Source organism: Ammodytes marinus (genome assembly GCF_949987685.1).
Source record: "Ammodytes marinus genome assembly, chromosome: 18".
Lineage (NCBI taxonomy): Eukaryota > Metazoa > Chordata > Actinopteri > Uranoscopiformes > Ammodytidae > Ammodytes > Ammodytes marinus.
The window spans coordinates 3,077,624-3,100,123 of record NC_137222.1 but is presented as its reverse complement, the minus strand read 5'-3'; the positions used below and the strand labels follow the sequence as shown (position 1 = coordinate 3,100,123).

Below are 22,500 nucleotides of genomic sequence, written 5' to 3'. Positions count from 1 at the left end.
GGGATCCCTGTTACCTTCACTAAGGTACACACACCATACACACACACTGTCTACACACACACACGCACACCGTCTACATACATGCTCACACTGTCTACACACACACACCGTATACACACACTATCTACATAAACACACACACACACTGTCTACACACACACACACACATCCCGTCTACACACACACACACACACCGTATACATACACACACTATCTACATAAACACACACACACATCCCGTCTACACACATACACACACACACGCACGTTCACACACAGGCTCACACCCTCTACACACACACACACACACACACACACTCTGCTACTCCTGAGGGGTATACTACAAAGCAAACTCAACAGAGCCCGGCTCTCTTTTTTTGATCTGGTTCAACATAACACATACCCTCGCTCAGAGCTAACCGGTATCACGAAGGCAGTTATCAACCTCTTATGTTGAACGAGGGTTTCAGCTTCAGGCTCTGTGCGCGTCCCCATGAAAGGGGGCGTTTGACCGTCATTTGACTCTGCTTCCGCACAGACTGGACTGATCTTTTGCCGCTAACTTTACACAAACGGACTGATTGTGAGCAGCTGAGTAAAACAAAAGTGTGTCGCCAACTTCATTCAAGAGGAAGAGTTTGTCAGTCTGAATTATTACAGCAGAAAACAGAGAGCCGAAAAAAACTCTTACTGCAAAAAGGCTAAGGAGAGTGGAATGCTGCCAGCATTGAAATTATTTATTTATCTTGCCGATCGTTCTCGCAGTGCGTAACGTGACATTATAAAACAATGAAACGTTGAACTCGGATTTAAACACTATACCATTTAGCCTAATATATATATAGGCTACTTTGCTATATTTATAGCACTACGCCTATAGTCCCACACTTAAGAATGTAATTTAAGTCTGACACTGTCCCCAAATGAATAGCCTATGGAAAATCATTTAGTTTTGGGCCACATCATAATGAATACAATTTTGATTTAGACTATTAGCCTTTTATTTGAATCTTACAAATACCAATAGGCCTACATTAAAAAACCTGTAGTCTGGATTTTTCGGACAAATATGAATCTACTGTGAGAAGCTTAACCTGCGAGTCTGCAACGATGTCCGAACTGTGACAGCTGTCAGCTGTCACGTCCCAACTGTAATCGCTACTGATGAAAAGAAAGAAGCCTACAGTGAAATAATGTTGCAACCTGTGATTTTATAGAACGCTTTATTAAGAGCCAGTGTGTGTATATCGCCAGGTAAAATCATTTGAGAGGAGAGCATAGAGTGGCGCTGCATACAGTATAGGTGTGGGCTATTTTACATTTTCAATAACTGTATGCATGTGGCAAAAAGCCCCGGCGCGATGTTACAGTTCACTCTGTAAGCCTAATGTCACGGCTTCGTTTCGTTCATTAACTTACTGATCAATAAGTTTAGATGTAACAGTTTCCTCAGTGAGAATGTAGCGCTCAGACAATATAGTCAGGTCCGCGGGATTTCTAAATGTGTAGTTTCCTTGAAGGGCAGCGCTCTAAGAGCCGAATTTAAGCTCAAACTCTGAAACAAAAACTGGTCTGAGCAGGTTAGCCGTGCAGCCTCTGTTACCACGGTGATCTAGCCAAGTAAAAAGAGAGCCACCTTTCGTGATACTGAAAACTCTGGCTTTAGACCGCTTTAGACTCAACAGACCTCGCTCAGCCCTTAATCTCGCTTCGTAGTATACCCCTCTGGAGATCTGTATTGATCAATTGCTGACAGCAAAGAGCTTTAAAGCTATAGTGTGTAACTTCTGTCGCCTTAGGTGATCCCAGGTGAATTTTGTTTCTTCTGATGTGCGTCCAGGTTTCTTCTTAGCAGTAGAATCAACAACTAAAACATTTCTTGGGCTCTTCTTGGGATTTTTCTTGAGCTCCTGCACCAGTGTCAGTGTGGGGGGGGGGGGGGGGGGGGACACCAGTTTGTAAACGCTGCCATACTGAGAAACACAGAGAGAGTTTTGTGGAGCTGATAGATAGGCTTAATCAACTTTGTGTCAAGTTGTTTGGGCGATGGCTTGAATGTATCCCACATTAATTTATGAAGAAGTTATGCACTGTAGCTTTAAGGTTTGTTCCAATGCGTAACAGTCCAGATTTAAATGTGTTTTTGGTTTTTTTGGCTTTTGTTTCCAGGACAACCGAGTGCACATCGGCCCTAAGATGGAGATCCGTGTGGTGACTCTGGGTCTGGACGGAGCAGGAAAGACGACCATCCTCTTCAAGCTCAAGCAGGATGAGTTCATGCAGCCCATTCCCACCATCGGTACATACTATTATTATGCTATGCTATGCTATGCTATGATATGCTATGCTATGCTATGCTATGCTATGCTATCCTATGATATGATATGCTATGCTATGCTATGATATGCTATGATATGCTATGATATGCTATGATATGCTATGCTATGATATGCTATGCTATGATATGCTATGCTATACTATGCTATGCTATGCTATACCCACCATCGGTACATACTATTATTATACTACACCACACTACACTATTCTATTCAAGCTCAAGCAGGATGAGTTCATGCAGCCCATTCCCACGATCGGTACATACTATTATTATACTATACCACACTACACTATGCTATTTCATTTTTTTTCATTTTCCTTTATTTAACCTCGAAAGATCAATTGAGGGGTGACCCTCTTTTACAATGACGTCGAGTTTGTACATATACACAATATACAATGAGAATACATAACAAGTTTACACACACACACACACACACACACAGACAACAACAATTTAAAACATTCAGATCAATTGAATGAGAGACATAATAGCCTAATTAAAACAGTTACAAGTGTAGAGGGGCTGATTCAAAATAATAATTTTAAATTGGTTAACAGTTATGAGTGTATTTATTTTAATTGTATGTTGTAGGCTGTTCCAGGAGTCAGGGGCACTATGGCTAAAAGCGGTTTTACCTATGCTATGCTATGCTATGCTATACTATGCTATGCTATGCTATGCTATACTATGCTATGCTATGCTATACTATGCTATGATATGCTATGCTATGATATGCTATGATATGCTATGCTATGCTATGCCCACCATCGGTACATACAACATTTTCTGTTTGATCAGATTAACCAGCGATGGCGTGAGATTTCATACACATTCTTTACAAATACTTCCTCCTACAAGTTTACATGTTACATGAAATCAAGTGTTACAAAGATTTCTATTTAACCTTGATTTAAAATAAGTGATTTTTATAATTCGGGGAAAAAACATACACATAATTTTTTGTGAAGGACTTATTTTTGATGATTGATACCCTGCCTCTATTGGCAAGGCAAGTTTATTTATTTAGCACAATTCAGACACAAGGCCACTCAAAGTGCTTTACCGGGGCAAGATTAAAATACACAATACACATCAGAAAAGCGAATGAATAAAACATTTAAAAGCGAATGAATAACATTTAAATAAAATAAAAAATACAGGTTAAAATGGAAACAGAAAAGTCTTCAGACTCGATTTAAAAGAGCTGAGAGTTGCAGCAGACCTCAAGTTTTCTGGGAGTTTGTTCCAGATATTTGGTGCATAATAACTAAAAGCTGCTTCTCCTTGTTTAGTCCTAACTCTAGGGACTGTAAGCAGACCTGTCCCAGACGACCTAAGGGCTCTGGACGACTCATAACTTATCAGCAGATCAGTAATATATTTTGGCCCTAGACCATTTAGGGCTTTATAAACCAACAACTGAAACACTATTGCACCATAGAACACCTTAAAAACAAAAAAGCAATAAAAAAGCTCCAACATTCTAGAATAACTGAATTTGATTTGAGTTTATTGCAATGTAAAATATATCTGATTAATAAAAAAATATGTATATTTTTTTGTTCTGAATTTTGCATCAATAAAACATTGTAGGCACAGAATAAATGCACACTTACAAGTGGGAAAAAAAAATACCATTTCCTGTATAGGCAACTTAATTAACCAGCAGTAACATTTTAGTTCAACACATTTCTTAAACCTGCAGTGTGTAGAATGTTGGGTTTTATTTCCTAGCGGATTTTGTAGAAAGTAATTATAATATCCATAAGTACATTTAATTTAGTGCATAATAGCTGAACATTTTTTTTTTATTATTATTTTTTCCCTTAGAAAGGGTCTCATATATGTCCATATTTCTGCATACTTTGGACCAAGGCCTAGTGCCGCCATCTTGAAAGTGTCATAGTTGGAATGTCATCAGGTGCATTGTTTAAAATTTAGAATTGTTCTTGTCCTTGAAGGCCACTGTAGCTTCTGTTATTATTCGAAAGGGTTGGGGTTACCCAGGGAGTGTTGCATTCTAGAACTTTGTAGAACTTTCTTGATGATGTCATATTACACACTGCACCTTTAAGTATCGTTCTAAATAAAACAATCTCTTTTTTAAAGGTTTCAACGTGGAGACGGTGGAATATAAGAACTTGAAATTCACCATCTGGGACGTTGGTGGGAAACACAAGCTGAGGCCGCTGTGGAAACACTACTACCTCAACACTCAAGGTATCAGCTGAGCTAACATACTTTAAATATATACTATATACTGTATATACATTGACACATTATGTACTGGACAGCTCCAGAAAACATTAAGAGACCAGTCTGGATTTTTCTTAAATCTTCATTCTATCTTCATCATTACTAATTGAAAATGCTCTTGATGACAACAAATGTTTTGGAATATGGTAGAAATGTTGTCAGTAGTTTATACAGTATTATAAAACCAAAATGTTCATTCCACTCAAATATATGCCTATAAATAGTAAAACAAGAGACACTGAACATTTGGAGTGGACTCTTAATTTTTTTTCAGGGCTGTATATAGACACATTTTGTTGGACAGTATAATTCTCCTTTTTATAAATGTGAGCTCAACACATTGTCATATGTAAGACAGTCTCTCTGACTGTTGTCTGTCTGTCTGTCTGTCTGTCTGTCTGTCTGTCTGTCTGTCTGTTTTGCAGCGGTGGTGTTTGTGATTGACAGTTGCCATAGAGACAGACTGATGGAGGCTCACAGTGAACTGGCCAAACTACTGACGGAGAAGGAGCTGAGAGACGCACTACTGCTCATCTTCGCAAACAAACAGGTACGAGAGTCATCATACCAATGAACTGGATATGATGCATAATTTCAGTCTGATTAAAAAATAACCTCGCCTATAAGCTCAGAGCTGATCATATGAATACTCTTGCAATTACATATTTTTTTTTATAAAAGACATATTTTTGAAAGGTAGAAGAAAGGAATATCTTGATACAAAATGACTGGCGTATTATTTTTGTATTATTTGAAATGGTCTTTATGCCTAACCCTCCTTCTGTGTGTCTCTAGGACGTCCCGGGGAATGTGTCAGTGGAGGAGATGACAGAGCTGCTGAGTCTCCACAAGCTGCTGTGTGGGCGCAGCTGGCACATCCAGGGCTGTGACGCCCGCAGCGGCATGGGGCTCCACGAGGGCCTCGACTGGCTCTCACGACAGCTGGTGGCTGCCGGCGTCCTGGATGTAGCTTAGCATAGAAGCTAAAATATATCACCTAAATACCCATAAACATCGCTACTTTCTTTGGGCCAGACAACTCTCCTCTTTGCCCCCTATAACAGCTGATCCCAAACCCATTGTGTCCCACTACTTTGCTAACATTAAAGGTTCAACGGTAGTTTTAAGCTAGGCTGGCGTCCTGGATGTAGCTTAGCATAGAGCTAACATATCCCCTAACCGAACCAAACCACCCAGTGCAAATAAGGCTTAGTAAGGCTGTAGTTTTTATTTTGTTCTGACCTTATTCCAATAGACGAGCAATTTGTCTGGTAAAAATATCTGGGGTATGTGATTTCTGATTGGTCAAAGTTAACATGAGCTGTATACTTTGACCAATCAGAGCGAGGCTCCGATTCTCTGTTCTTATTGGCTGTTGGGACTGTCCATTCACTTTGGTACGACTTCGTTGGTGTAGAGCGTGTCAGGGAGGGACCATAGGGGAGGGACCAAAGAGAACAAGTGGAGCGGTTGAGGTATTTGGATTCGAATCTCTATCCCAACTGCTATTTTCTCCCCAAATCCTCCACCCCAGCTTTAATGTTATAAAACGATCCGACAAAGTGTGTTTTTATCCATCTCACGTTACTTTTCATAACTACCGCTATGTGTGACAATAACCTTAGCTAACCGCGGAGTAGTCTGTACCGTAACGTTAGCTTAATTTACGTACCTTTTTAGTTGAACGGCACATCAGAAAATAATCCTGAAATCTTACCTACAATGAAATATACAATGAACTTTTAAACTTTCAGCTTAATTCAGTGTATTTGCTGGAGAGTGGGGTGATTATATGAAACCCAAAAGGAACTTCTAACTGTTGGTTCAATTCAAATGTATACAAATGTTTGGCTGTTTTTCCTTCTCTTTGCCTTGACATCTAATGTAAGCAATAGCAGTCGATGTGTCCATAGGGGTCTTTTAAAGGCCTACCTACTTCACCGGTGGGAATATGAAGGTGTATTGAACTCTGAGATCCTATGTAGTATAAATGTGGATTTTTCTTTTAGAAATCGGTTCATCCTAGCCTGAGAAAAGGCAGAAAGAGTGTTTTATGGTCTCAACTGTGCAAAATGTAGGGTTAGACTGACACTCTTTCTGCCTTTTCTCAGGCTAGGATGAACCGATTTCTAAAAAAAAATGCACACGTATACTACATAGGATCTCAGAGTTCAATACACCTTCATATTCCCACTGGTGAAGTAGGTATTTAAGTTATGTGTGTTAAAAAGTTAGTTTTTCGATTTTTTTTTAAAAAGTGTTACTATATTTAACGCCACAGCTGGTCTTTGAAAATGGCGCACCACCAGTCGAATTTTTTAAATTTTTTTGTTGGGGGTGTGAATGTGTTATGACTTCTGTTACAGAACGAACTGTTTACTGATCTTTATTTATGAAACGTTATTTTGATAAGAAGGCTGTTAAGAGAAAAAGTTGAGAATTCTTTACCCACAAGATTCTGCCTACGTTTTTTGAGTGTCTTTCACTTGCACGCAGAATTTAGTGGAATGCACTTAAGTTTTGCCGACTCAATAATACCATTATAGACTTGGAAGCAAATTAAAGCTATAGTGTGTAACTTCTGCCCCCCCCCCCCCCCCATGAGGAAATTCTGAGTAGTTTTATCAACACTGTCTGTGCTTTTACGTGAGGTAAAGCCTTCAGTGATGGCACATGGATGTTATGCCTTCTGCTGTACGTCCAGGTTTTTGTTATTAGCAGTAGAATCAACAACTGAAACATTTCTTGGGCTCTTCTTTGGATTTTTCTTGAGCTCCTGCACCAGTGTCGAGGGGGGGGGGGGACCAGTTTGTAAACGCTGCCATACTGAGAAATACAGAGAGAGTTTTGTGGAGCTGATAGGCTTTATCAACTTTGTGTCAACTTATTTTCCAATTGCTTGTTTTGGCGATGGCTTGAATATAACCGACATTCATCTACATGGAAAAGTTACGCACTATAGCTTTACCTGTTTTCTAAGTAAGACTGTGAGCATCACTGCGTAACTAAATATATTCCTATTTAAACAACTCACAAATCGTGTATATCCGTCTAGTGTGCATACGAAAGGGTCCTTTAAATCAGCAGCCTTCAGCATCATAACGTAATGTGAAACAATAAAACTAAAACACTGACACTCACTTATTGTTGAGATTTTTGCGAAACCATTGATTTTGAAACGTACTCATTGCTATGTAATGTTCAATATCTACGGTATGTATAAAGAAAAACAGAAAAAAATCAAATAAAAATGCATGTGTAACTGGGGCTGTGTTTGGAGAGCCCTACTAACGTCCTACTCATACTAACTTTGACGTCAATTTGAGTATGTTGTGGTTTGTGTATGCGAGTTTGTGTAGGCGAGAAATACCCGGATGAGTACTTACTTACTTCCGGGGTAGATTTTGTGTATGGATCGATTGGATACTTTTCCTACTAAACCGCCCCACAATGCATTGCGTCTTTTCAACCAACATCATTTTTTTTCTTTTTTGCTTCTGCATACTTCAGTGTCAACGGTCTGACAAACCTCGCATACACAATCGATGGTTAAGTAGACAGTACGTAGTATATACATGTTGAGTATGTAGGAGGGAGGGCGTTAGTAGGGCTTTTCAAACACAGCCTTAAGCCTTTTCACATAGTTTGTAGAAAACATTTCCATTCGTCTTAGAAGCACAATGCGCTATCCGAAACCCTTTGTTACCAGTGTGGACTTGATGATGGCTTTTTGTAAATTATTCAAAATGTGTGATGCTGTAAAATAAAACTAACTGCCCTTATTTTGTCTGTCTGGAAACGTTTTTCTATCAAGTAATTAATTAATCAATCTGAATACTAATAGTTAGACGTTTATTAGGTGAATAAATAGTTTTAAAATCCAACTGTTATTATTAATGTTTAATTCTGACTATTTGCCATTATGATGGTTGTCCCAAAAACAAACATTAAAGGTGCAGTGTGTAATGTGACATCATCAAGAAAGTTCTACAAAGTTCTAGAATGCAACACTCCCTGGGTAACCCCAACCCTTTCGAATAATAACAGAAGCTACAGTGGCCTTCAAGGACAAGAACAATTCTAAATTTTAAACAATGCACCTGATGACATTCCAACCATGACACTTTCAAGATGGCGGCACTAGGCTTTGGTCCAAAATATGCAGAAATATGGACATATACGAGACCCTTTCTAAGGGAAAAAATTATAATTAAAAAAAAAATGTTCAGCTATTATGCACTAAATAAAATATACTTATGGATATTATAATTACTTTCTACAAAATCAGCTAGGAAATAAAACCCAAAATTCTACACACTGCAGGTTTAAGTCTACGGCTAGATGCAGATGAGGCCTTGACAAGAAATTAAATGAGTCCTGAAATGTTTACTATTTATTCTTCGTTTCCATGGTTACTAGAGACCATCATTCTCATGCTAGCTTGTTTTTCATTTTAATTTTTTAATATATTTTAGTATGGGCAAAACTCTGGAAACACTGTTTTTCCCCCACACCTACCAAGACTTGGAAATTATTTAAATTCCACTACTGCATAGGAAATTTGTTAACACCTTTTGAAATGTAGACAAAAAAAATAACTAGAAACACAATCCAAATTCCCTCATCATTCTTTAATAAGTAATTCTGGTAAAAAACAAACACACAGCGATATACAGGACATGATTACGACGTGTTGGTCACTTGACGGTGATGTTGATAATGCTGATGTCTTCGTAGGGTTTGTCTGTCTTGGGGTTCACTTTCACATTGGAGATCCTCTGAACAGCCTCCATGCCTTTAGTACAGCGGCCGAACACTGTGTGCTTGTTGTCTAGCCAGGGCTGTGGACAGGAAGAGAGAATTGATTTAAAGGTGAAGTGTGTAATATGACATCATCAAGAAAGTTCTAGAATGCAACGCTCCCTGGGTAACCCCACCCCTTTCGAATAATAACAGAAGCTACAGTGGCCTTCAAGGACAAGAACAATTCTAAATTTTAAACAATGCACCTGATGACATTCCAACTATGACACTTTCAAGATGGCAGCACTAGGCCTTGGTCCAAAATATGCAGAAATATGGACATATATGAGACCCTTTCTAAGGAAAAAAATTATAATTAAAAAAAAAATTCAGCTATTATGCACTAAATTAAATGTACTTATGGATATTATAATTACTTTCTACAAAATCTGCTAGGAAATAAAACCCAAAATTCTACACACTGCAGGTTTAAGAATCACTCACAAAAAGGTATTTAAAAAGGTGCTACGAGGAACTTTTTAAATATTTCTGAAACAGTCTTATTTTTCCTCTGATGATCATAAAAGACATGTAACAGCAAACGAGACCATCAGTGCGAAGAATGCTATTTTCATATAGTTTAATGTCATGATCAGCTAACTGTCCATATTGGGTGTGTGTGTTGAAAAAAAAAATCCAGTGTCAAATACACACACACACACACACACACACACACACACACACACACACACACACACACACACACACACACACACACACACACACACACACACACACACACACACACACACACACACACACACACACACACACACACACACACACACTTATTTTTACTCACAGTGGGCACTACAGTCATGAAGAACTGTGAGCCGTTGGTGCCTGGTCCTCCGTTGGCCATACTGAGCGTGTACGGACGGTCGTGTCTCAGCGTAGCGTGGAACTCATCTTCAAACTCCCCGCCCCAGATGCTCTCTCCCCCCATCCCGGTCCCCGTGGGGTCGCCCGTCTGGATCATAAAACCCTGAAACACACAGGGGAACACAGGAAAAAATACCCCAAAAAGTTAGTTAGAAAATGCCCATTTAAATCCCTGATGTATTTTTAATTTTGAAACAGAAAACAAATCAAATCAAATCAGTTTTATTAGTTTAGCCCAATATCACAAATAGACATTTGCCTCAGTGGGCTTTACATTCCATACAGTACGACACCCTCTGCCCTTAGACCCTTAGCTCGGCTGAGAGAAAAACTCCCAGTAAAAAACCCTTTACCGGGAATAAAAAAAATTTAAGAAATCTCAGGGAGAGTCGACAGAGTAAGGGATCCCTCTCCCAGGACGGACATACTGCAATAGATGTCGTAAGTAGACGTAAAAACACCCCTTGTTTTGTTTGTTCGTTTTATTTTTTCTATATAAACTTTATGCAAGCGTTACAACAGTGCTAAATATAGAAATAGAAATGGCACGAGCGTAACATGATGTAATTAATAAGCTCGTCAGCCCCGTCGCGTGTGTTCCAAACAAACATAAGACATAAGAAAGCGTACCTTGATGACTCTGTGGAATATGTGTCCGTTGAAGTATCCGTTCCTGCTGTGCACACAGAAGTTCTCCACTGTTTTGGGACATCTGGAAACAACAAACAACAGAGCAATGTTCTGTTAATATCTTGTTAAGTGTCATAAGCAGGTGGGGCGAATCCTGCCCGGGTCAGTTCTCTGCATGTCTTCTCCTCTCTACCCCGTTTTACCGTCTCTCCAAAATCTGTCTACTAAAGCAAAAATGCCAAAGAAAATATATATAAAAAAAAAAAGTGCAAAAGGCATGTTTCAGCATTTAAAAAAAGAACCAGCACACACACACACACACACACACACACACACACACACACACACACACACACACACACACACACACACACACACACACACACACACACACACACACACACACACACACACACACACACACACACACACACACACACACACACACACACACACACACACACACACACACACACACACACACACAGACTTACTCTACGGGGAAGAGCTTGATGTGAATGTCTCCCATGGTGGTGTGTATGATGGCGCTGTCTGAGACCCTCTTCGGTCCGTCTGCCTGCGTGGCCGCCATCACTTCCTCCTTCGACGGCTTCTCGTTGAAAATGTCCCGGTCCGATTCCGCTCCCTTGTTATCCTCCGGTTCCCTCTTTGTGAACTGACATTAGGAATAGAATTAAAATTGGTTTAGGACAGAGGGGGTTTTAGCACAAACAATGAAGGCAGAATTGTACATTTTGTGTGTTTTTTTACAGCAAATTGATCATGCAAATGGTTGATTTTTTTGGCAAATATTTTGGAAAATTACATGTGAAAGGCAAGATGTTGATGATTAAGTAGTGTTGTTTTGCCTAAACTTTGGAGATGTATTAGTTAATGACGCCAAGAGTTGTCGAGTTGCATTCACGGACAGTTGGAAATGTAAGATGGGTTAGGACACAGAGGGCTGTAGCATGAACAATGTAGCTGTAATAATTATAATTACTGTGTATACAGTATTTATATGCAGCTCTAAGTAGTGCCACTGCTTATTTAATATATAAAATAAATATAAATAAAGTATTTAAAAAAAAAAGTAGTGCAAGGATACAGTGCAGATAAAAACGTTGTCATGTAAACCTCATCATGGAGAAGCTAAATAAATAGCTAGTTACATATGTATATAAACAGACAGACAGACAGACAGACAGACAGACAGACAGACAGACAGACAGACAGACAGACAGACAGACAGATTGGTAGATGGATAGATAGATAGATAGATAGATAGATAGATAGATAGATAGATAGATAGATAGATAGATAGATAGATAGATAGATAGATAGATAGATAGATAGATAGATAGATAGATAGATAGATAGATAGATAGTTTTTATTATAACATCATGCTTATCTCACCATGTAGAATCGGTTCTTCTTGAAGGCGGTGCAGAAGATGGTTGGGTCCGCCTCCAAGTTGTCTAGTGCAGGGTTTTCAGACGCTTTCATCTCCACCGTGGTTGACACGTTGGAGGCCTTAGCGACGCCCTGGAACAGACACAGCTGGACCACACGGATGTTCTCAAGCTTACCCAGGATACGCACACATCTGGAGGGGATGAAAGACCCAGGGATATGAAGCTGGAATTTGACCTCAACTAGCTATGTCGTTCAAGTCCACTCTTAAAACTCACCTTTTTTCACAGGCTTTTACGTTTTAATGAATTGTTTTGTGTCATTGCTTTAAGTGTTTTTTAATGTGTGCTGTTGTATTTTAATTTATGTATTTTATGTAAAGCACTTTGGTGAATTTAGGTTCTTATAAGGTGCTATATAAATAAAAGTGACCTTGACCTTGACCTATGTACTTTACATTTTATTGTTTGCTTGTGTTTTGCGCATTTAAAAAATTATACAAAAATAAAAATAATAGAAAGATACTGATAAAAGGAAAACAAACCAATACAAATGATAGTGCTAATTGATAAACAATAAACCATGTTGTTGGAATGACTATAATGCATTTAATTTTTTTCATTCATGCTCTGTATCATATTAGATTGTAATTTCATGTGAATAGCTGAAGACGAGAGCCAGGGATATGAAGCTGAAATTTGACCTCAATAAAAGGCACTTTACACTCGATTTTTTTGCCTGTTTTGTAAATGTTAAATTGATATGAGTCAACCAAGTGCATGTACTATAGTGCCTTCACATTCAAAATCTCTGAAAATTTTAATATAACATAAAAATTAATAAAAAAGGGATTTTAAATACAGAAATGTCAGCCCTATATAAAGTATAATCATCCATATGTGCTCAGTACTTGGTTTGGGCCCCTTTTTCTATGAATTCTTGCCTTAATTCCGATTCATTTTCCATGATATTCTAATAATATGAGTATCACCTGTATGTCCCTTGATACCAATGCTTCTTACCTGTTGAGCGGTTGAGGTATTTGGATTCAAATCTCTATCCCAAATGCCATTTTCTCCCCAAATCCTCAACCCCAGCTTTAAACATTTAATTGAGGAACAAACACTCATATGTCCCGTACCTGTTGGTCTCCACGTTGATGACCTTGATGCCCAGCATCGTCCCGTAGAGCACAAAGTGTCCGGTCTCGTCAAAGATGATGTTAGTGAGTCTGATGCCGTCCACCTTCTCCAGCTCTCGCTCCACCGCCATCCGCCGACCGAACTCCATGTCTGGAAGCTGCTGACGCATCTGCTGCAGCTCTGTGAACATCTAGCAGGGACAGCAAGGGGGTGATGATTAATATGTGACGAACACTCTCATGAGTTTGTCCAGTATATAATTCAAAATGTAATACGAGAAAGGCCTTATTTCAATGTGTCATTTATATTACGTTTTTATTACGTAAATTTACAGAAAATATGCTATATCGTGAATTATTTATCGTTTGTGTATTGTTTATTGTGGATCCCCATTAGTTGACGCAGAAGCGGCAGACTAGTCTTCCTGGGGTCCAATTAAAATCTGAACACAGACAACAAATCATCACATTCACTCAAATACAGTAAAAGTACAGTAACACGACTACAAATACATAACAACAGTTGCAAACAAACAACTAAATGGGCATCTGGGCGCCTCAGAGCGTGCAAGCACCCACATCAAAACACAATACATTGAGCACCAAGCCAAGCCAGAGTCCCGAGTGAAATGTATCGTTATCGGGATATGAAATTACCTATATCGGGATATGAGATTTTGGTCATATCGCCCAGCCCTAGTGCTGCTCAGTGTAAACGAGGCAGAATGAAGGCCGAACGATGTGTACAATAACTCACCGTTAGCGATTCATCAAACACTCTCATGAGTTTCCCGGAGAGGAAGCGGAAGATCCGGACTTTCCTGTCGGTGGCGATGGTGGCCATTTTAGTTCCGTCCTCGCTGAAGGCCAGAGACGTCGGGTAGGTTTTGTTTTTGGCAAACTCGTACAAGTCCGTGTCCGTTTTGTACTCCCAGTGCACGTGCTTTGGGAAGCGGAACTCGCTGGGCATTCCGGTCCAGTACTCCAGCATTCCGGCTTTATCCGCAGAGACGATGACCCGGAATTTGGGGTTGAGGCGGATCTGGGAAAGGGGCGAGGCGTGCATTTTGTCGAACGCGTGCAGAGCCGTGTTGCTGCCTCGCCCGTCGTACACAAAGATCTTCCCCGTGGATTTCTCCGAGCACGCCACGGTGGAAATGGCGTCGCCCGGATTGTAGATCCACTCGCATTTGCCCGGATGGAAACTAGACAGGGGGAGAGGGGGTATTGTATTAGTCTTTCTACTTTACACTGTTGTTACATATTGTATTATACACCCAAACAGGCAAGAAACACACACATGCATATACAGAGAGAAATGTAGCAGTAGTAGCAGTAGTAAACCATGGCAACTGACTGAACACTAAGACATGTCATAATGTTTTGTAACTTCACACTTTGTTCTTATTTGTTGTTTTTATTATTTTTAATTTTTCACAATCCGCCTGTCAATCAGCACCAAGGCCATGCCCACATGTGTGTTTTTGACCAATCAGAGCTCAGTATTGTATTCATTATGATTCCCTCTATATGTTTTATGTTTCAAAAGCCAAGACTCACCCCAGCTTCAGCATGTTGATCATGTCAAAGTTGACGACGTCGAATACTTTCATGGCTCGATCGTCCCCGACGGAGCAGAACAGAGCGCCTTCTGAACTCACTGCTATGTGTTCTATCACTCCTACACACCACAACAACAACAACAACAACAACGTCAGTACATAGTGTATTATACAAAATACAATGTGGGTAGGACGGTCGACCCTCAACTACAGGGTCGGTGGTTCAATCCCCCGTCTCCCCGCCACATGTCCAAGTGTCCCTGAGCAAGACACTGAACCCTAAATTGCTCCCGATAGTTAGCCTGCTATCTGTGTGTGAATAGTAACGATGATGCATAAAATGATGCATTGGATATTTGAGTACAAGATGATATATGCAAACACTGAAATGTAATGAAGGAAAGCCCGTACACATACACACTCAAACACACACTAACACTTACAGACAGAGCAACACACACACACACACACACACACACACACACACACACACACACACACACACACACACACACACACACACATATAATTAATAAACATAAGTATACAATAAATAATGCATTCTATACTTGACCAACATATGCAAATGGTAAAATCAAATGCAGGTAAAAGCCAATAGTATTCCTTCTAGTCTCTTTCCCATGGGCTAAAAACATAAATACACAGAAATATTGCGATAGATGCAAAGTGATGAGTTCGACACATACCCAGATGACTGCGGAAGTGTTTGACGAACTCTATTCCCTCGTCCTCCCTCTTCTTCCAGAACTTGACATGTCCGTCCTGACTGGACGTTATGACAAAGTCCGTCCTGAAAAGACAAAAAATATTTATATTTTCCATCATACATACAGTAGGACAGCATGTTGGTATATACAGTGGACCCCTTTTGTTTACATACCATTGGTTATCATGTCAGTTTACAGAGCCTAGGCTGTACATTAACCCATCATTTATTATTCAGTGCACACACACACAGTATAGACAGGTATCGGATCATGAGGAGATACATTCACTGATCTGGACAAAAAGTGATTGGACAACAAGCGTTCTCCAGAATCGCTGACTTCCACCTTTACATATAGCTGAATACACTGTAACAAGTTAAAGGAATACTTCACTCATATGGAACCAGCGTTCTATCATTATTATAAAATCGCTATAATAATATAATGAATGAGGTTTTTCTTCCCTCAGTCTACCCTTGGCCCAGCTGTCCTTTTAATCCTAACCCTACATTTTACAGGGACAGTGAGACCATAAAACACTCTTTCTGCCTTTTCTCAGGCTAGGATGAACCGATTTCTAAAAATGTTGCACATTTATACTACATAGGATCTCAGAGTTCAATACACCTTCATATTCCCACTGGTGAAGTAGGTCTTTAAGGTAGGAAGGAAGGCAGAGTACACTAGAAGCGAATCCACTATGATAAATAATCACTTACTTGGAACAGACTATGTTGGTGATGACGTCTCTGTGCATGTAGCTGCGCTCGTAAGCCGCAGCGGACGGGAGGTTGTCCAGATAAACTCGCTCAAACTCGAGCACTGAGGAGGAAAAATAACAAAATAAACAGTTAGTAGTGAGATTGACTTTGATTTGGCCAATAAATAGTTAGGTCCTCTCTCTCTCTCTCCCTGTCTGTCTGTCTGTCTGTCTCTCGTTCTCTCACCCTCTCCCTTTCTTCAATTACTGTATTCAAACTGATATATTGAGATATTTCACTTCACACACAAAAACAAAACAAAATAAAAAACATTCAGTGCAGTAGAGAGCGGGACTTTGATTAGCATATTTAGCATTGATTAGCAATGGAACCAAACTGAATGGGAGTAAAGTATCTTTTCCGCTAAAAACAAACCAACTACCTTTCCGTTTCTTGGTCTTCGTAGCTTCCTCTGGCATCGGCCCGACCCACTCCTCCTCCTCCGCGTCCCCATCGCCCTCTCTAACGGGACTATCTTCTGCTTTTCGCTTCAGATCAACAGTTTCCACCACATTGTTTTCACACTCCGCCATTGTTGCTCCCGGTTCTTTCTGCGTCACGGCACTTCCGGTGTTACGGCGAAATCTGTCCGCCAAGATTTTTTTTTTAAAAAAGGGAAAGATAGATATTTATTTCAATGTTTTTCTTGATTAATCTCTCAGTGTTTGTGATGGCGAACTATTTAGAATTGAGTTTGTATTCAAAATAAGAAATACGTTAGGCAAAGAAATTGGTCCAACGAATTAGTTTCTACGGTTGTAGAACTAATTTCGTAATACATTGTATTACTTTGACATTTCTTTTAAGACCGGTTACACTTAAGATATGTTTTCGGCATATATCAGTCTAATTTTGCTTTTAAATAAAGTATGTATTGAGTTTTATCGACAGTTTTGTTTTAACCGCGTAGCCGCAGTGGAACAAATCTACTCTACTGTTGCGCCTGACGATGTTTTGACATGGAACACTTGGGTCAAACCAAAAGGCTAACTTTTTAGGGGAGTCCAAAATATTGCGTTGGTTTATTCATCACGTGCACATTCACAGCTTCATACCAATGCTTATTAAATACTCACATATATTGATTTAAAGACTACGTAACTGAATTAACTGGTTAATATTTAAATAAATAGACAATTAAGCAATGTTTTTTATTAAGAACACCCCCATGGGCTTGGAAGTAAACAATGCGCTGAAATACATGGCCAAGATGGCTACAGGCGAAGCAGAGTGATACTTACCACTTGAATTCAAGCTAATTTAATCAACATTATCCACTGTTTTTGTATTTTTAAAGTATCAGACAGTGTTTAAAATAAAAATAGTTTTCGTGCTAAATCGTCGAACACAAACCCTGACGTCAGAATGAGCAACATTTACATCCAGGAGCCGCCGACGAATGGAAAGGTGAGTGCGACAACAGCCGTTATATTGAAATACACGTTTAGTTTTAAGACTTTATATGATATTTTTGTCTTTTTTAGGCTTCATAGTATATAAATGTACTTTCCTGTCAGAGTTTTAATACGTGGAAGTGTTTAGTTACGAGCACGTTTAGCTGAAAACTACTCAAATGCAGAAATTTGATATCCAGCACTGTAAACGACTGTCTGTAGTGTTAAAAAAAGTTATTATGATACAATTACTGAGTCTTTGCAATTCGAGCCTTCACTGCTGTATGTCCAGGTGTTTTGCGCTCTGTAAATCCACCTGTACATAAAGAAGCATCCACTATAACTTTAAAGGTGCTACGAGGAACTTTTAAATATTTCTGAAACAGTCTAATTTTTCCTCTGATTATCATAAATTGCATGTAAAATGAGACCATCAGTGCAGAGAATGCTATTTTTATATTCGTTTTTTTAATGCCTTTGTCATGGGTATACGCTCACCCAGGAACTACAGCAAGAATTAAGAAAAGCTGAAAGTTCCTCGGACTACCTAAAGTGTTTTTACGAGCTCATATTTCGGTTAATTTTGGCGCAACAATGTATATATTTCATACAATTAGAAATGATCTAAGGGGGCTATCATAAACAACGCTATATTTTAATTAGGGCTGCAACTAACGATTATTTTGATAATCGATTAATCTGTCGATTATTTTCTCGATTAATCGATTATTAATCGATAAGTGTTTTGGTCCGTAAAATGTCAGAAAATGGTGAAAAATGTTGATCAATTTTCCAAAGCCCATGTTGATGTCCTCAAATGTATTGTTATGTCCAAAACACACAGATATTTCAGTTTACTGTCATAATAGGATTAAATAAACCAGAAAATATTCACATTTGAGAAGCTGAAATCAGAGAATTTGGAAAAAATATTAAAAAATTACTTGAAACTATTAATCGATTATCAAAATAGTTGGCGATTATTTTAATAATCGATTAATAGTCGATTAATCGTTGCAGCTCTAATTTTAATTGTGTGATATATTCTTTAGGTCCTGTTGAAGACCTCGGCTGGAGACATTGACATCGAGCTCTGGTCCAAAGAGGCGCCCAAAGCCTGCAGGAACTTTGTGCAACTCTGCATGGAAGGTAAATACAACAACACGTGTAAAAACTGTTCAAAATACTGAAATAAAAACTGTTTTGTACAAATACATGCCAAAAAACAGTGCGGGAGAATGTTTTGCCTCCATGTTTGAATGTTAAAAATGCATCCAAAACATTGCTCCCGATGGTTCAGAGAGCGCCGGCCCTTGCATGGCAGCTACTAAAACAATGTACCACTTTGATTGAAGCACGGAAATGTTTAGTGTTGTGGGTTGACAGCGTTGTCCTTAAAAGGAATACTTCACCCACACGGAACCGGCGTTCTATCATTATAAAATCGCTATTATAATTTTCTTCCCTCAGTCTTTCCTCAGTCTTCCCTTGACCCAGCTGTCCTGTTAATCCTAACCCTACATTTTACCATGTGTGATGTCAGAGAATATATGGATTTTTATTTTTTATTTTTTTACTATGGAAAAGGGGTAGAATTAAATAAGTGTATACTTCTTCCTGCTCCTTTTCAGGCATATCTCAGCAATACAGATTATTTTTTTTATTTTTTTTTGTGAAAACGTAATTTTTGTTTATTGTATTTCCATGCTTTTCATTTTGTTTTGTATGTTTGATATGTCTGAAATAAATTGAATCAAATCAAATCACACATGGTAAAATGTAGGGTTAGACAGTGGGACAAATTATGTATTTTAGTATGAGTATGTTGACAGCGTTGTCCTTAACGCTACTGCAACAGTCATTGGGCAGAACTTATGTCACAAACATTTTCCGTTTTGATTTAAAAAAAAATTAAATTAAAAAAGTGCATTTATAACTCTGGTCTGTGCAACGGGTGTCTGTGTATTGTAATAATAGAATGTTCCCTTCTTGTTGCCAGGTTACTATGACGGCACAGTGTTCCATCGTGTGGTGCCAGAGTTCATAGTTCAGGGGGGCGATCCCACTGGGACAGGGGAGGGAGGAGAGTCAATCTACGGACGGCCATTCAAGGTGTGTGTGTGTGTGTGTGTGTGTGTGTGTGTGTGTGTGTGTGTGTGTGTGTGTGTGTGTGTGCGTGCGTGCGTGCGTGCGTGCGTGCGTGCGTGCGTGCGTGCGTGCGTGCGTGTGAGAGAGAGTCTAAGTTAGTAAGAAGTGTGTAAGTAAATGTCCACATTTTTCTTAAATCGGCATCTCTACATTCGTGAATCGAAATGCTCTTAATGACAATATTTCTTTTATTCAATTTGGGAGAAATATTGCCAGAAATCTAGTTTCAGACAAAATAGTTTTATTTTTATCAAACACTTACTAAGTAAACCAGAGGCCCTGATTATTTGGGGTGTGTGTGTCTACATTTTTTTCCTAGTGCTGTATGTTATTTTCAAGGGTTAAAATAATCTTTCTTAAAAAAAGTCAACTAACTAACTGTGTCATATTCTTGTTCCAGGATGAGTTCCATTCTAGATTGCGTTTCATCCGGAGAGGTTTGGTTGCCATGGCGAACGCTGGTCCCCACGACAACGGCAGTCAGTTTTTCTTCACCTTGGCCCGAGCCGACGAACTCAACAACAAACACACAATATTCGGCAAGGTAAAGTGTGTGTGTGTGTGTGTGTGTGTGTGTGTGTGTGTGTGTGTGTGTGTGTGTGTGTGTTACCAAGGTGAATCTGAACAACGATTCTTCTAAATTCATCTTAAAATATCTCTATGTACATTTACCATCCCTCTCTCTCAACACACACACACTCACACACATACAGATACAGAAGATCAATAAAACACACACACACACACACACACACACACACTGCCTTTCAACACCATAAACGACAACGCTGTCTCAAATGTGAACACACAAATTGTCATGTGCACCACGTAATGTCATGTCTTTTCACTTGTCTCTTATCGCGTCCCTTAAATAAATAAGAAATAAAAATAATAATATAAAGTATGGTTGCGGTTCACATGCAAGTGTAATTTGTAAAATATCTCCTATGTATGCACAGTATATGTAAATTAAAGGTGCAGTGTGTAATATGACATCATCAAGAACGTTCTAGAAACTAGTTTTTTTCAGCTATTATGCACTAAATTAAATGTATTTATGGATATTATAATTACTTTCTACAAAATCTGCTAGGAAAATAAAACCCAAAATTCTACACACTGCAGGTTTAAATCAAAGTGAACTTGTCCATTCATATGTTTTGCTCAACAGGTGACTGGAGACACTGTGTATAATCTGATCAGATTAACGGAGGTGGAATGTGACGGCAACGAAAGACCTTTGAATCCCCACAAGATCAGGACGGCTGAGGTATTTAACTCTTCTGTTTATTATTCTATTGTTTTAACACTACTAGCTTGACAACCTTTTAGGGATGTTTTTGTCTTAAATTCGAGTCAGTGATTCTGGAGAACGCGTGTTGTCAAAATCACTTTTTTGTCCAAATCAGTGAATATCTCCTCACGATCCGCTACCTGTCCGTACTGTGTGAGTCCTGAAAAAGATCTGTTAATACACAGTCTAGGCTCTATAAATGGGTCTATAGTAGGGGGCCCGTAGTAGCTAACAACATGCCCATTTACAGAGCCAAGGCTGTGTATTAACACCAGATTGTTTTCAGTGCACACACACACACACACAGTACAGATAGGTGGATCATGAGGAGATATTCACTGATTTTGACGGGGGCGCCCTTAGCTCAGTTGGTAGGGCGTCCCCCCCATGGGCCTCGGCCAGCAGCGGACCCAGGTTCGATTCCAGCCCGCGGTCGTTCTCTGCATGTCACTCCCCTCTCTGCCCCATTTCAACTCTGTCTCTACACTACCAATAAAGCATAAAAATGCAAAAAAAAATTAAAAAAAAGTGATTTTGACAACAAGCGTTCTCCAGAATCACTGACTCCACGTTTAAATGCATTGTGTTATAAACCCCCTGTGTGTGTGTGTGTGTGTGTGTGTGTGTGTGTGTGTGTGTGTGTGTGTGTGTGTGTGTGTGTGTGTGTGTGTGTGTGTGTGTGTGTGTGTGTGTGTGTGTGTGTGTGTGTGTGTGTGTGTGTGTGTGTGTGTGTGTGTGTGTGTGTGTGTGTGTGTGTGTGTGTGTGTGTGTGTGTGTGTGTGTGTGTGTGTGTGTGTGTGTGTGTGTGTGTGTGTGTATGTGTGTGTATTGGTCTGTTGTCCAGGTGCTGCATTCCCCGTTCGATGACATCGTCCCCCGGGAAACGAAAAAAGGCAAAAAGGACAAAGACAAAGAAGAGGGGAAGAAATCACAGTCCAAAGCCACAAAGTGAGTTTTCAGAATCCATATTCATTTTTCGGTAACACTTTACAATAAGGGTACATTCATTCACTGATAGTTAATGGTTAGTCAATGCTTGCTGAGCATAAACAAACTGTTAATTAATGTTTTGGTTAAGCATGCTTAGTTAACTTTAACAAATTGCCAGAAGATCTTAGATGTGCCCCAAATCTAGTACATTTAAAG

At 39.3% G+C, this 22,500-nt stretch overlaps 3 protein-coding genes across 3 annotated transcripts in view; 2 read left to right on the top strand and 1 right to left on the bottom strand.

Moving 5' to 3' along the window:
- trim23 (tripartite motif containing 23) overlaps positions 1 to 6,045 on the top strand; it is a 13,154-nt gene extending 7,109 nt beyond the window's left edge. The window contains exons 7-11 of the mRNA XM_080046755.1: positions 1 to 24; positions 2,170 to 2,299; positions 4,451 to 4,561; positions 5,023 to 5,147; positions 5,393 to 6,045. The exon at positions 1 to 24 is cut by the window's left edge and continues 111 nt beyond it. Coding sequence (XP_079902881.1) covers positions 1 to 24; positions 2,170 to 2,299; positions 4,451 to 4,561; positions 5,023 to 5,147; positions 5,393 to 5,572 — 570 coding nt within the window. The 3' untranslated portion in view covers positions 5,573 to 6,045. The remainder of the gene's footprint in view (positions 25 to 2,169; positions 2,300 to 4,450; positions 4,562 to 5,022; positions 5,148 to 5,392) is intronic.
- Positions 6,046 to 9,219: 3,174 nt separating this feature from the next.
- ppwd1 (peptidylprolyl isomerase domain and WD repeat containing 1) lies at positions 9,220 to 17,057 on the bottom strand. The gene is made up of 11 exons (XM_080046754.1): positions 16,901 to 17,057; positions 16,477 to 16,579; positions 15,737 to 15,840; positions 15,028 to 15,148; positions 14,225 to 14,672; positions 13,468 to 13,658; positions 12,330 to 12,519; positions 11,407 to 11,588; positions 10,913 to 10,994; positions 10,203 to 10,385; positions 9,220 to 9,438 (listed from the first exon to the last, which is right to left on the bottom strand). Exons 1-11 carry the CDS (start codon positions 17,049 to 17,051, stop codon positions 9,295 to 9,297), a joined length of 1,899 nt encoding a protein of 632 aa, XP_079902880.1. The 5' UTR covers positions 17,052 to 17,057; the 3' UTR covers positions 9,220 to 9,294.
- Positions 17,058 to 17,723: 666 nt separating this feature from the next.
- The window catches only part of cwc27 (CWC27 spliceosome associated cyclophilin), a 30,439-nt gene continuing 25,662 nt past the window's right edge, over positions 17,724 to 22,500 (top strand). The window contains exons 1-6 of the mRNA XM_080046571.1: positions 17,724 to 17,925; positions 18,965 to 19,061; positions 19,912 to 20,024; positions 20,461 to 20,604; positions 21,232 to 21,330; positions 22,199 to 22,302. Of these exons, the coding sequence (XP_079902697.1) occupies positions 17,884 to 17,925; positions 18,965 to 19,061; positions 19,912 to 20,024; positions 20,461 to 20,604; positions 21,232 to 21,330; positions 22,199 to 22,302 (599 nt within the window). The 5' untranslated portion in view covers positions 17,724 to 17,883. The remainder of the gene's footprint in view (positions 17,926 to 18,964; positions 19,062 to 19,911; positions 20,025 to 20,460; positions 20,605 to 21,231; positions 21,331 to 22,198; positions 22,303 to 22,500) is intronic.

Coding starts and splice junctions, on each gene's coding strand:
- ppwd1 (XM_080046754.1), bottom strand. CDS start 17,051: ATGGCGGAGTGTGAAAACAATGTGGTGGAAACTGTTGATCTGAAGCGA. Junction 15,149..15,736: donor ACACTTCCGCAGTCATCTGG/GTATGTGTCGAA, acceptor TGTGGTGTGTAG/GAGTGATAGAACACATAGCA. Junction 10,995..11,406: donor ATCAAGCTCTTCCCCGTAGA/GTAAGTCTGTGT, acceptor TGTTGTTTCCAG/ATGTCCCAAAACAGTGGAGA.